General features: G+C 36.6%; 1 protein-coding gene across 1 annotated transcript in view; it reads left to right on the top strand.

The window, feature by feature from the left end:
- The window catches only part of MAP3K21 (mitogen-activated protein kinase kinase kinase 21), a 77,229-nt gene that overhangs the window by 50,769 nt on the left and 11,791 nt on the right, over positions 1–14,669 (top strand). Inside the window, 1 exon segment of the mRNA XM_049788092.1 lies at positions 6,883–7,005. Within this exon segment, the coding sequence (XP_049644049.1) occupies positions 6,883–7,005 (123 nt within the window).

Raw genomic sequence — 14,669 nt, 5'->3', positions numbered from 1 at the left:
CAGGGGTTATTCCTGGCTATGCACTCAGAAATCTCTCCTATGGGCTGGTGAGGTGGCGCTAGAGGTAAGGTGTCTGCCTTGCAAGCGCTAGTCAAGAATCAGGACCGTGGTTCGATCCCCCGGCGGCCCATATGATCCCCCCAAGCCAGGGGCAATTTCTGAGCGCTTAGCCAGGAGTAACCCCCGAGCGTCAAACGGCCCGAAAAATCAAAAAAAAAAAATCTCTCCTGGTTTGGGGGACCATATGGGATGCCGGGGGATTGAATCACAGTCAGTCCTAGGTTAGCGCATGCAAGGCAAATGCCCTACCACTTGCGCCACTGCTCTGGCCCCTAGATATCCAGGTTTAACTTTGTTTACCACCAAACTTAACTACTGGAGTTGACTGCCCAACTTTCAACAAATGTAGCTAGTATGTGTCATATTATTTTATCATACAGTAAGCTAAACAAAAGAGAATGTTAAGAAAACTATAAAGAAGACAAAATACATTTATAGAACTAAACTGTGTTTATAGATACTGTATGTAGTCTATTCATGAGCATGTTAAGTGGTGCTGGAGATAATACAGCAGGTAAGGCACTTATGTTGCATGTGACCAATCTGGGTTTGATCTGTGAGATACATGGTCCCCTGAACACTACTAGGAATAATCTAGGCATCGAGAATCAGGAGTAAGCCCATATCACACTCAGGTTTTTTACTTTCCACCCCTTAAAAAAACATTAAGTGCATCTACTAGTTCAAACCTATTTAGTTCAAGGTTCAACTGTGTTGTAAGTAAAAATGTAAGTATAAGTTTTGCCCTAAATCCTTTGGACTATCATCTGCCATGGCCAGATGTCTTGAGAACAATTTTAATTATTGTGACCAAACAGACCACTGACTATATTCACATAACAATTCAGACTTCATTTTTATTTATTTATTTATTTATTTATTTATTTATTTATTTATTTATTTATTTATTTATTTAGGTTTTTGGGTCACACCTGGTAGTGCTCAGGGATCTCTCCTGTCTCTACGCTCAGAAATCGCTCCTGGCAGGCTTGGGGATGCTGGGATTCGAACCACTGTCCTGCATGCAAGGCAAATTCCTTACCTCCATGCTATCTCTCCGGCCCCCGTTTTTTGTTTTTGTTGTTACATGCTGCTGAACATTATCTACCTCTATTCTTAAACTATCTGGTCAAAGTTTCTCATCTGAGATTCATTTCCATTTGTTTTGTATTCCAAATCACTCTTTACCGTTCCACCATGTTTTAGAGCAATGGTCCTCAAACTACGGCCTGCGGGCCACATATTGTATTTATTCCCATTTTGTTTCTTCACTTCTAAATAAGATATATGCAGTGTGCATAGAAATTTGTTCATAATTTTTGTTTTTACTATAATCTGGCCCTCTAACAGTCTGAAGGACAGTGAACTGGCCCCCTGTTTAAAAAGTTTGAGGACCCCTGCTCTAGAGATATTTTTTCACAGTTAGCTTTAAGTAATAGTTTTATCCTATTGCAAATGCATCTTTTTCTCATTCAAGGAATGCTTGAGGATCCACCAGGTACCAGTAAATATGATTCCTAATATATATGATTTTAATTTTTGCTTTCACATAACTTAGTCTTGTGTAGAAATATTCATTTAGCAAAAAATCACTACTCATCCTTTAAGTGTAAGACACTGCCAAGTTGGTGTGGGCTCTATCAGAGAAATAGTAATGACCCTGCCCAAATAGAGCTAACTTTGTAAAGGAGGAGGGGTGAACATTAAGCTAATAATTAAAGAAATACTTATTTACTTGCTATAATTATTAACTTCTGCGTAAGGAAAGTCTTATGACAGTGATTAGCAGAGCGATATCACCTGGGCCAAAGAACTCGTGGAGGATTTACTATAGTAGTTAACATTTAAATTGAGGTTTTTAGGTAGAATTTATAGAAGGGGCGTAAGACAATAATGGAACACAGGAAGAGGAATCTTGGTTTCAAGGTATTGACAGTAGTGTGATTCGACTAGAGATCAGCAAGCAGTCCCTTGAGACAAATCCAGCCTAACTCCTGTTTTGCTCAGTGCACAACTTAAAATGGTATACTATTAAGTATTTGAAAAGAATGAACAGTCAGACAGAGAAATAGTATAGCAAGAAAGTTTTTTGCGGGGCCAGTGTGGTGGCCACTAGAGGTAAGGTGTCTGCCTTGCCTGCACTAGCCTAGGACGGACCGTGGTTCGATCTCCCGGTATCCTATATGGTCCCTCAAGCCAGGAGCGATTTCTGAGCGCATAGCCAAGAGTAACCCCTGAGTGTTACCTGGTGTGGCCCAAAAACCAAAAAAGAAAGGTTTTTGCTTGTGGATGACCCTATCTCATTTTCTAGCATCACATGTAATCCCTTGAGCCCCACCTGTAGTGGAGGTGCTCACAGGGGCCTAGAGCACAGTTGGCGTGGCCCCAAAACAAAACAAATAAAGAAAGAATGAGTAAGTCATAGCATATGAACTCTATATACTTAAATATAAGAATATTTATCTTTATTATATATTATATAATTATCATATATTAATAGATAATTGCAGTATATCATATAATCAATCATATCATTTGTAAACATATAAACATTTATTTATATCTATTAATACATGTACTTATTTGGGAGATCCCCAGTGGTCTTCAGGGGGCCAAGTGTTACTTCTGATAGTACTCAATCTGTTAGTGTAGGCCTGATGATTCAGTTCTTGTGCCTGCAGTGGTAGGGCATTTGCCTTGCACACAGTCAACCCAGGACAGATGGTGGTTCGAATCTCGGCATCCCATATGGTCTCCTAAGCCTTCCAGGAGCGATTTCTGACTGCAGAGCCAGAAGTAACCCCTGAGCACCGCTGGGTGTGACCCAAAAACGAAAAAAAAAATTTCTTGTACCTGGCAGTGTAGTGCTGTTTGAACCCAGGTATATTTGGGGCCACTAACATGTGGTGCTGCCAAATGAGTTTCTGGCCTTGTTTGTGCAAAGTATTCTCACCAATACTTTGAGCTTTTCCCTAATCCCTAGTATATGAAAGTTAAATGGTAGTATCCATAAATAAAAGTGTATTTTTTATTGGAATGCATTTATCTATGTAGTATATATGGCTATTTTTGAACTATTTTAGCAATTTGAGTAATAGTGATAAATAATAGTGCCACAAGAGTCTAAACTGTTTGCTAGGTGAAATTTTACAATGTTATTTTAATCTCTAATTTAGACCACAGTAAGTAATGAGGGCAAGATAAGATTGGAGCAAAGAAAAGGATCTGCTCTCTAATTTGCAGGTGCTTTTAGATGTTGTAATTTGGATCTTTAATAATTTTGATCAGTTAACTTTTGAGAATTATGTGAATCTTTTGATAGGTTTGAAAGATTATAACTAGCTCCTTTGAGGTAGACCAGAGGGACCAAACTTTAGACCCGAAACCGTGAGGTATATAGAACAACACGTTGTTAAAACACTCTAAGACATTGAGACTAAAGGCCTCTTCAAGAATGAAACAGCACTCTCCAAACATGGGGAAGCAGAAATAAACAGATGGGACAATATTAAGCTGAAAAACTTTGGTATCTCAAAGGAATAATGCCTAGGATACAAAAGCCACCCATAGAATGGGAGAAACTATTCACCCAATGCTCATCAGATAAGGGGCTAATATTGAAGATAAACTAGGTACTGACAGACTTTACAAGGAAAAAAATCTAACCCCATCAAAAAATGGGGAGAAGAAATGAATAATTTCTCAAAGAAAAAATACAAATGGCCAAAATGCCCATAAAAAATGTTCCACATCACTAATCATCAGGGAGCTGCAAATAAAACCAATGAGGGAAAAGGGGCCAGAGAGATAACACATAGGTAGGGTGTTTCCCTTTCATGCAGAAAGACAGTGGTTCAGATCCTGGCATCCCATATGGTCCCCTGAGCCTTCCAGGAGCGATTTCTGAGTGTAGAGCCAGGAGTAACCCTTGAGCACTGCCAGGTATGACCCAAAAAACAAACACACAAACAAACAAAAAACAACAATGAGGTATAACATTTCACACCATAGAGACTGGCACACATCAAAAAGAACAGGAACAATCAGTGCTGGCAGGGATGTGGGAAGAAAAGAACTCTCATTCACTGCTGGTGGGAATGCTGTCTAGTCCAGCCCTAATGAAAAACAATATGGAGATTCCTCAGAAAACTGGAAATTGAGCTCCCATATGATCCAACTATATCACATCTAGGGTTATATCCTAGGAACACAAAAACACATAAAAATCCCTTCCTCACAGCTATATTTATTGCAGCGCCTTTTACAATAGCCAGACAACCACGATGCCCTTCAACAGATGAAAGGCTAAAGTAACATACATATACACAATAAAATATTGTGCAGTCATCAAGAGAGATGAAGTTATGAAATTTTCTTATATATGGATGTACATGGAATATATTATGCTGAATTAAATAAGTCAGAGAGAGAGAGAGAGAGAGAGAGAGAAAATAGTTTCATTCATCTATGGGTTTTAAGAAAAATAAAAGACATTATTGAAATAATTCCCAGAGAGGAGGGACAGAAGGACCAGTTCACGATACGAAGCTACCACAAAGAGTGGTGAGTGCATTAGAGAAATAACTACGCTGAGAACTATCATAACAATGTCAATGAGTGAGGGAAGTAAAAAGCCTGTCTTGAATATAGGCGGGGTGTGGGAGGGAGAAGGAGGCATTGTTGGTGGGAATGTTGCACTGGTGAAGGGGGGTATTCATTTTATAACTGACACCCAACTACAATCACGTTTGTAATCACGGTGTTTATAAATAAAGATATTATTTTAAAAAATTACATTGAACTGTGTGGATAAGATCCACGAGGGCTATTGGGAGTCAGGGGAGACTGAAATTATCTAGGACACCTTCATAAACCTGCCACATTTGGCAGCATGGGAGAGATTTGTCAGGAGAGAAAGCAGAGGAACATGATGGGCAAAGAAAAGCCTGAGGCTGCTGCTGTCCCCCCGGCCCCCAAAAAGTGATGGTGTCAGTGAAGATGGAAAGAACTAGAATAATCACTAATGCAAATTAAGAATGTATTAAGGCCTGATTCCTGTGCTAGTTTTGTACTTTATAGAGTTTTAACTTTTCCTATGTAGTAGGAATAATGATTTTCCCCAAGCTTTTTAATTATAATATTAAGACAAATTATTTTCCTCAAATTCTTCATGGTTCAAGTGGAACACTGGAATTCAAACCCAGGTTCCATTTCAGGCCATTAAATATAAATTTCTCAAGTGTAAAAAATAAATAATATACATTGTAGAATTTCCTGGATAATTTTTTTTGATTGGAGATCAGTGGCCGTGGGAAAAATTGTATTGTATTTCTTCTACCAAACTCCAATTCTCATTTCAATTGTGGGTATTTTTTTTAAATCTCTTATATGTATAATTTTCAAAAAAAATTTCTTGCAAATATGAAATGATTATACGTCAATATTTTATTTGAAGTTACCAGTTAAGATTAGTAAGTTAAAATAAGCATTTTATTTATAAGGAATATAATAAATAAATGGTAGGATTAGATTGCTAGGTTAATTACAAACTAGGTAAATGACTAGTATGGCAGTAAACTATAACCTTTGATGAGATTGCCCTATTTACCAGACAAGAATTATTGGCATCATCAAAGGACAAAATCTGCAAGTTAACCTCTGTCCTTGCCAACCTGTTAAAGCAGTCTTTTCCATTGAAGACTTAAAATTAAGCTTAGTACTGTAGCAAAAATAGTACTTATTTCTCCAGTGTTTTAAGTTTTTGTTAATGTTTCTGTTTACGGAGTTGTTTCAGACACTCTCCTCATCACTGGTAATAAAATGCTATTCTTTTTTTCCTTATATTTCCACAGTTCTATCTCAGACACTGTCCTCTATTACAATTCATTGTACCCCTCGTTTCACCCTCAGTTTCCTGTTGGGGCCTCCAATTAATAATTTTACCAGTAGCATTGGGATAACCTGGGGGCCCTTAGAGGGAGCCCATATGTCCCTTGTTTGATGTAGCTGGTGTACTTTTTCAACCATAGAGCAGGTCAAAGTTTTTCTTGATTCTCCTAGAGTCCTTACCTGGGTATAAAATTAAAGTGACAGAGTCAGATCAACAAAGGAAAAAATTTAATATAATAAAGGTTTTACATAACACAAGTGACTCCATAAGAAAATGATAACCCAAAGGAACAACCAGAGATTAAAGTGGGCAGTCATGCATATATAAATGTAATACATTGGGGGCACTGAAAGATTTATTTTCCCATGTAACAATTGCAGTGTTTTTTGTTTTTCTGGCTTGAGGTTCATATATGGTTAGTCCAGGTTCATTTAAATACAGGGACTTCTACTTGAATTTTGTTTTTTAGCAATGCTGTAAAAAGAAATCTTTAGTAGGGGCCAAGGAGATAGCATGGAGGTAAGGTGTTTGCCTTGCATGCAGAAGGACAGTGGTTCGAATCCTGGCATCCAATATGGTTCCCCAAGCCTGCCAGGAGCGATTTCTGAGCATAGAGTCAGGAGTAACCCATGAGCGCTGCCTGGTGTGACCCAAAAACCAAAAACCAAAAACCAAAAAAAAAAAAAAAAAAAAAGAAATCTTTAGTAGCAATGATTATCAGTTCTAAATAGACTCAGCAGTATGTTTCTATGGTGTATTTGTTGGAAAGATAAAAAGAAACTAAGAGAAAGAATTTGAAATAGACTTTATTCTTATAGTCTGGTATATTTTGATTCCAACAGTCTTGTCTTTTATTGCTAAATGCAAGGAAGTATTTGGGAAAATAATTTATAACCATGAAATTTCTTTTTCCTCTTTTCCACTTGCAACAGATTTTCAGCACAAAATAACTGTGCAGGCGTCTCCCAACTTGGATAAAAGGAGGAGTTTGAACAGCAGCAGCTCCAGCCCACCCAGCAGTCCTACAGTGATCCCCAGACTTCGAGCTATACAATGTAAGCTATATCCTCTGGTACAGGGACCTTTTTATGTTGATTTTGTCTCTAACTGAATGGACTTTAGTGAAGTAGGCATGTTTTAATTATGATAACTGGTTGTAAGCATGTGACATTTAAAAGGTGTTACTTTTGGGGCTAGAGTGATAGCTCAGCGGTAGGGCATTTATTTGCCATGCTTGCTTGCAGCAACGTTCTATCTCAGGCAACCCATATGGTCCCCTGAGCCTGCTAGGAGTGATTTCTGAGCACAGAGCTAGGAGTAAACCCTGAGTGCCGCTGGGTGTGGCAAAAAACAAAAAAACCAGTGTTACTTTTATTTAAAAAGTGAAATTTGGAGCTGGAATGATAGTACAGTAGAGGTAGGATCCTTTCTTTGCATATGGTTGACCCAGTTTGGTTCCTGGTACCTCTTATGTTTCTCTGAGCCCATACCTGAATTCAGAGCCAGAAGAAACACTGAGCACTGCCAGGTGTGGCACAAACCACCCAAAACGCCCCAAACATATACAAAAAAAAAAATTTATAATAAAGTTTTCTTTTTTCTTTTTTCTTTTTTTTTTTTTTTTTTTTTGGTTTTGGTTTTGGATCACACTCGGCAGCACTCAGGGGTTACTCCTGGCTTTATGCTCAGAAATCGCTCCTGCCAGGGGGACCACATGGAATGCCAGAATTCGAACCACTGACCTTCTGCATGCAAGGCAAATGCTTTATCTCCACGCTATTTCTCCGGCCCCATAAATTTTTTTAAAATTCTATACCATTGGACAATGTGACCAAGCCATTGAGTAGAAAGTGAAATGCCACATCTTGAAGCATTTTGTGAGGAATTGGCAAAGTAATATTGGCATAGCAATATCATTAATATAGTTGTGCTATGATATAAGTAGTTAAAAATTTAAATCTAAAAGTCAATTTTCCCCATTTCTTTTTTCATAGAGAAAAATATATTTTTGCTTCTTGAACATTCAACTTTAATGTACTTTATATTTAACCAGACTAGTCCCTCAAAATAAATTGTGATATTTTGGTTTTAGATATTTGGTTTTAGAATATGTTCTGGTATCCTGGGTGTTGCAGTGATAGAATAATTGTGTAGATAAGAGCTTTGAGTTGTGAGCCCAGCAGATAAAATGTCAAACTAACTTAATTGATATTGCTTGTCACAATAGAATGGAAATTGGAATTATCAAAAAAAATAGATTAATAAAAGAATTTGTGATAATAGTTATATCTCACAACTGTGCTTGCTATAAAGTCATTGTCTGAGGATTTACTGAGCTGGTTGGTGCTAGTTGAACTTCTTTGTGACTGTTTTTGCTCACTGTGCATGGTAGTTTCCTCCATTACTTTCCCATTAAATTTTTATTGCTCTTATGAAAGGTAGAAGTGTTGTGTAGTGATATATGCAGCCTCACACTCCAGGAATTTTGTAGCTGGGACAATTTGGTGGCTTGACAGGTTGATGAGTTTTAGTTGTGGAGTTAGCTGTTTCTATGCTGGCAGATGTTGAATCTGGATGGGGTTTGCTGGGCCTTCCTGTTGAGAGGAGAATCTGCCTCCCTCTATATGTAGAAGGGCTCAGAGTTTACAGCCAGGAAACTGGTCTACCTGGGACAATTCAGTGACTTGGCTTTTTTCGAGGTTGGTTGTGGAGATTGGCTGTTTCTAAGATTGAGGATAACTGTATCTTATATAATTCATCTGTCATTGGATATTTGGTTTGTTTTCAAGTATTGTCTATTTTAAGTAAGTGTAATGTTGCCTACATCTTTTCAACTTCATGGTTTTTGTGTTCTTGGGATAGATGTTGAGACTCATGGGATTGCTGGGGTAATATAAGAGTTTTATTTTAAATTTGTTGAGAACTTTATATATTGTTTTTCTGTAGAAGCTGAATCCAATGACATTTTCACCAACAGTGAATGAGGAGTCCTCTTATACCACATCCTCACCAACACTTACGGCCTATTTTTTTTTATAGGCCAACCTCACAAGTGTGTTTTATAAGATACTGCTGTACTACCTTTAAAAGTCACTATATATTTTGTATTTTCAGTAGTAATTAAAGAAGAGTTCCTCTTTCACTTTCATTAACTGTAGACAATGGCTTCATTTACATAGTAAATTAGTATCTGCATAAGCCTTGCAAGGCCCCCAAGATATGTACTAACATGAAATCTTGTGATCTTGGGATTTCAAATCAACTCTCTGTGGTTGAGCTGAAGTGAGCTCAGAGATCTTCATCTTCCCCCAAACAGGACTCATTTTCTGAAGTAATAGAGGAAAACATTCTAATTCGTATATCCAAACAGGACCAATAATTTTTCAGGAATGGTGTCATCATATTCATTTTTTTTTTTTTTTTGGTTTTTGGGTCACACCCGGTTGCACTCAGGGGTTCTTCCTGGCATTATGCTCAGAAATTGCTCCTGGTAGGCGCTCGGGGGACCATATGGGATGCTGGGATTTGAACCACTGTCCTTCTGCATGCAAGGCAAACGCCTTACCTCCATGTTATCTCTCCGGCTCTGCGTCATCATATTCTTGATGAGATTTATTATATTAAGTTAATATTGTTTTGGAAAATAATATATTTTAAGGCTACAGTTTTCTACCTCTTCAAATGTGTTTACCCATGCCATGTCCCCAATCACCATCCATTTAATCTTGTCAGCCTCTCTCCTTTAGTAACCTCAATTCTATGTTTGGAATCAAAGTGTTTTGTTTTTGCTTTGTTCATTTTCTTGCTTTGTTTTCTTAAATACACATATATAGGAAATCACCTGAATATGTGTAAATCACTCATAGAGTGAAAAATCATGCACATTTTCTAACATTTTTTGAAATGTATACAAATTTCTAAAACTTCTAAAAATTTTCCAATATTTTTCTAACATATTTTGCTTAGATCATTGCCTGCATTTCTGTCTATATTGTCGCAAAGGACAAGATTTTATCTTTTTTAATAGTCAAATAAACAGTATTCCTTAGTGTTTTTGTACCACTTTTTGACCCATTCTATATGTATTATCCAGTTGGATCTTTTGCATACTTGAGCTATTGAAAAGTACTCTGATACATATATGTATGTATATTTCTCTATGGATTATTGTTTTTGTGTTTCTTAGATATATAGCGAAATGGAATTATGGGATTATATGATCTATTTTTTATTACTTTATAGAAACATCATAGTTTACTTAGTTACAAATAATATTTTTGTTTATGAAATTTCATGTCCCAACAACAATCTTACCACCAGTGTAAATTTCCCTCCACTACTCTTTCCAAATTTTTACCCCTCATTCCTGCTCACTGAGCAGGCATAATAATATAATATAATATAATATAATATAATATAATATAATATAATATAATATAATATAATATAATATAATATAATATAATACTTCATAGTGCTTGTTTATAGGTAAGTGATGAAATTATAAAGAACAACAGCACAAGAAAATTTGTAAAAATTATTACTTGTCACACGAGGTCATTGACTAAATGTTTACTAAGCTATTTGTTGCAAGTTGATCTTTCTGGTTTTGAAGCCACATTAGGTGGCTTCAGTGCTACTTTGACATCTAATTTGGTGTTTACCTACTGGAGTGGCGATATTGAAAAATTTGGAGGTGTAGCATCATCACATACACATATGTGGCCACATTCCAAGCTTTGTAACTGATATGGGGTGGCTCTGGGGCATGTTTTTAACTGTCAGACCTTCTGGAAGTACGAAAAGACAGTGGGAGCGTGCCTGCATTAACACTAACAAAGTCCTTTTGAGCTCAGCTCAAATACCAGCATACCTGGAGATTTGGTCAGTTAAGCATCTCTGTAGAAATCAGTGATAAAACACTGAAGTTGGGCTAATGGCCAAGTAGTGATTGTGAGTTATGGGTACAGGTTCCAAGGCAGAGCAGAGACTGGGCTTATCCCTACTCCCTAAAATGCTCTTTATTGCAGCTTGGTGTGCATTTCTTTTGGGAATAAAATGAATTTATGAAGATGGCCAGTGAATAGACATGGTGGTGGCTATGGGATATGATTTGATAGATCTATTTTTAATGTTTTAAGAAATGACCATTCTTTTTTACTTTTGAATCAGTTTACATTTCCACCAACATTGCACAAAATGATTTTTTGTATACATCTTTGTAAATACCTGCTTCTAGTCTTTTGATAAGGGCCTTTTTCACATATGTAAAGTGTTACTTGCATTATATTTTGATTTACTCATTCATCATGATGAGCAATTTTACCATTTGAATGCATTTTTAGTGACGTGTCTGTTCAGTTCATTTTATAGTGAGGAAGGGGGATTTGAGCACACCCATCTCTGCTTAGGAATCACACTTGGAATACTTAGATAAAGTGCCGGGGACCAAGCTGGGACCAACCACATGCAAGGCAAATACTTTACCCCACTTTGGTATCTCTCCAGCACTCATGGTTGTGATGGGATAATTTTTATTGTTGATGTATAAGTTCATCCTTTAAAATTTTTAATTTAGTCACCATAAAATTACAATGCTATTTTTTAATAAATTTTTATTGTGATCAAAGTATATTACAAGTCTTTCACAGAATTATTTACAGTACATAGTGACAATGAATGAAGGGAATTCCTATCACCAGTATTGTCCTCCCTCCACCCCTGTTCCCAGCATGTATCCCATATCTCCCTCTTTTACCCCCCAGAATACTAGTGTAGCTGGTCTCCACTTTACAGCTTGTTGTAGATTGGGTATCTATTCTGTTGTCATTGACTTTGGGTTTGGTGTTCAAGTCTGATCATTTTTTATTTTCACTACATGTTTATATGACTGTTCCTGGTATCATCATTTTCCCCCTCAATTTATGAGGCTTAATGATTCAAGTTATGTGATTTTGTTGGAGATAAAAGGGATAAGGAAAAGAGAAGAAAAAATACCACAAAAAGAAAAAGAGAGAGAAAAGAAAGAAAAGAAAAATGCACCCAGCAAAAAAAAAAAATCACCAAATAATATCCACATGAGTGAAAAAGAAAGAAAAATGTTGAAGAAAAAAGAAGGAAAATCATATTAAAAACAGACAAAACAAAACAAGAAAAAGTGTTGGAGTGGCAGGATTTGGTGTTACCCCCACTTTTTTTTTTTTTTTTGCATAGGCACAGTAAGTATTGGGGAATAAAGGGAATTCCCATGGCCTAAGAGATTCAGGGTTTCTCCCCTCTTGAAGCATACTTTCATGGGAACAACCACTGGCTCCATATATACTCATTACCATTTCCCAAGATTTTTTTTTTTTTTTGTGGTGCCAGAAAAATTTTCTCTCAGTTGTGGATGAGAAAATCAGGCCACTGTAGCTAGCAATCTTGTTAATTGCGCAGGTCATAGGACAAGGTCTAGGATAGTGTCTTTACAGTTCTAGAAGTTCTGTTCCATCTTAGTTGTTGTGTCCAGTCTTCTATATCTTGTGTTCCCTGTTTTTGCTCAGCCCCTAGGATATTATGGTTCCAAAGGTTCTGCTCAGTCTCTGTTGTCAAAGTTGGGCCTCTGTACTAGGAAATCTTGATTTTTGTAAGAGTTCTGGGATATAGCCTAGGGTAGGGTTTTCCTTATTGCTCCCAAGGTAAGCTTTGCCCAGTCACGGTTGTCAAAGTCAGTTTTCTGTAGTTAGTGCTCTTATTTTCATAGTTCAAAGGATGATACATCTTCTGATTTCCACTTAGTGTTAGGTGATGTGATAGGACCTCCTGGTCTTTGGTCAAGTTGTCATTTCCTCGCTGTCCTCATTGTCATATTAACATTGGCACAAGTATATCTCCCAACGGAGCTTAGTTCCTGGTGTTGTTGCAGGGAGCTCTATCAGTTCTACATCTGGGATCTGGGGTTTGAGATTGAATTAATACTGCTCAGTCTCATGGAGACTGAGTTGTATCCACATGACATATGTCCAGGATGGGAGGCACCCTTGTGTTATAAAACGTGTGAGTTCTTATCCTTAGAAGATAAGATGTAGTTTCTGTGTCTATGTTTTCCCCTTTCTTTACTGTGCAAAAAAAAAAAATCTTTACTATACAAAAATATAGTATCATATTGTATTGTTGGTGCTATTCTGGATAAGGATGACAGATCACAGATACTGGGGTTTGGTTTTGATCAGAGCTTTTATCCCCGGCAAGATGTTTTCTTGGTTTTTGTACCAAACAGCACCAAAACTGGTGAAGATAGAGAAAATATGTATTTATAAAAAATAGAACAAATAAATAAAACTGAGTTAAAGAAAGGAAAAAAAAAGGTATTTGAAGAAAACAAGTGATGGAGGAGGCTACCTGTATGTTTAGGAACACACATCATAAGATGCATTATACAATGCTATTTTTGATTTGACATTAGGTATAATCTATTTCAACACCAATCCCTTGACCAGTGTCCATTTCCCTTCACAACACCCCCTATTCTCTTTTACTTCCCAACGATCAGTCTGATTCTATAAGAGAGACATTTTTTTTTTGCACTGTGATTTTTACAGTACTGTTTGCTGATTGGATTTTAGATTTAATACTTTACCTATCAGTACCGCATCCTTCTCTTGGTGGAGTTATTCCCTTCACCATAGTCATTGCTCCCTCCCTAGATATCTCAGCCCCATCAGGTGGCATGTTTTCTACTGAATACCAATTTTCATGTTCTTTCTTTTCATTGTTTTGACCATTTTTATTTTTAAATTATTTTAAAATTATTCTACCATTTATTTTAAGTGTTTATTATGAAAGGATATTGATTCTTGTTAAATGCTTTTATCTATATCTAATTAATTATGTGATCATATAATTATTTTTTGCTGATTTTTGTATATTAATTGGCTTGTATCCTTTGGATAAGCCCCTCTTGATTTTGGTACATCATATTTTATTTTATTTATTTTTTATTTATCTTTATTTTTAATTATGAGAACAATGACGCAAAGGAAGAGGACAAGGTAAAGTTACCGTGGGAGGACAATCACCAATAAACAGTCCTCAGAAGAAATCCCATTGCTGACACCTTAATTTTGAACATACAGTCAAGGAACATTAAGAAGAAATAAAACAGAACCCATGTACAATTACTTTGTCCCTCAAGTCTCCAGATGTACATTATAACATTTCTTAGTGGTACACAAAGCAATTTAAAGCCAGATACATAATATTTTAAGTGTATTATTGAATTTTGTTTGCTAAAGTTTTCTTGAGGATCATAGCCCTTAAATATTCTTAGTAAGGGGCTGAAGTGATAGTATAGTGAATAGAGCATTTGTCTTGCATGCATCTTTCCCAAGTTTGATCTTCAGCATCTCATATGGTCCTCTGAGCACTGTTAGGAATGAGTCCTGAGTGCAGAGCTAGGAATAACTCCTGGTCACCACTAGTTGTGGTCCCAAAACCAAAACCAAATAAACAAAACAAATATGTATCCTTAGTATTAAAAATACTTGCTCATTAGGGATATTGGTTTGTAATTATATATTGGTCTGTAATTTCATATTTGTTTGATGGTCATACTTAATTTTGGTGTTATCTTCATAAAAAATGCTCGAAAGTCCTTCAGCCATTTCTCCGGCCCCCAATTTCTTTATCTTGAACCAAATCAAACCTCTGATGCAGGTTATCTTCAAGATATTTTTTCTTT

This window comes from Suncus etruscus, chromosome 15 (assembly GCF_024139225.1).
Source record: "Suncus etruscus isolate mSunEtr1 chromosome 15, mSunEtr1.pri.cur, whole genome shotgun sequence".
Taxonomy (NCBI): domain Eukaryota; kingdom Metazoa; phylum Chordata; class Mammalia; order Eulipotyphla; family Soricidae; genus Suncus; species Suncus etruscus.
Note: the sequence above shows the minus strand (reverse complement) of the source record. Positions and strands in the feature narration are given on the sequence as shown.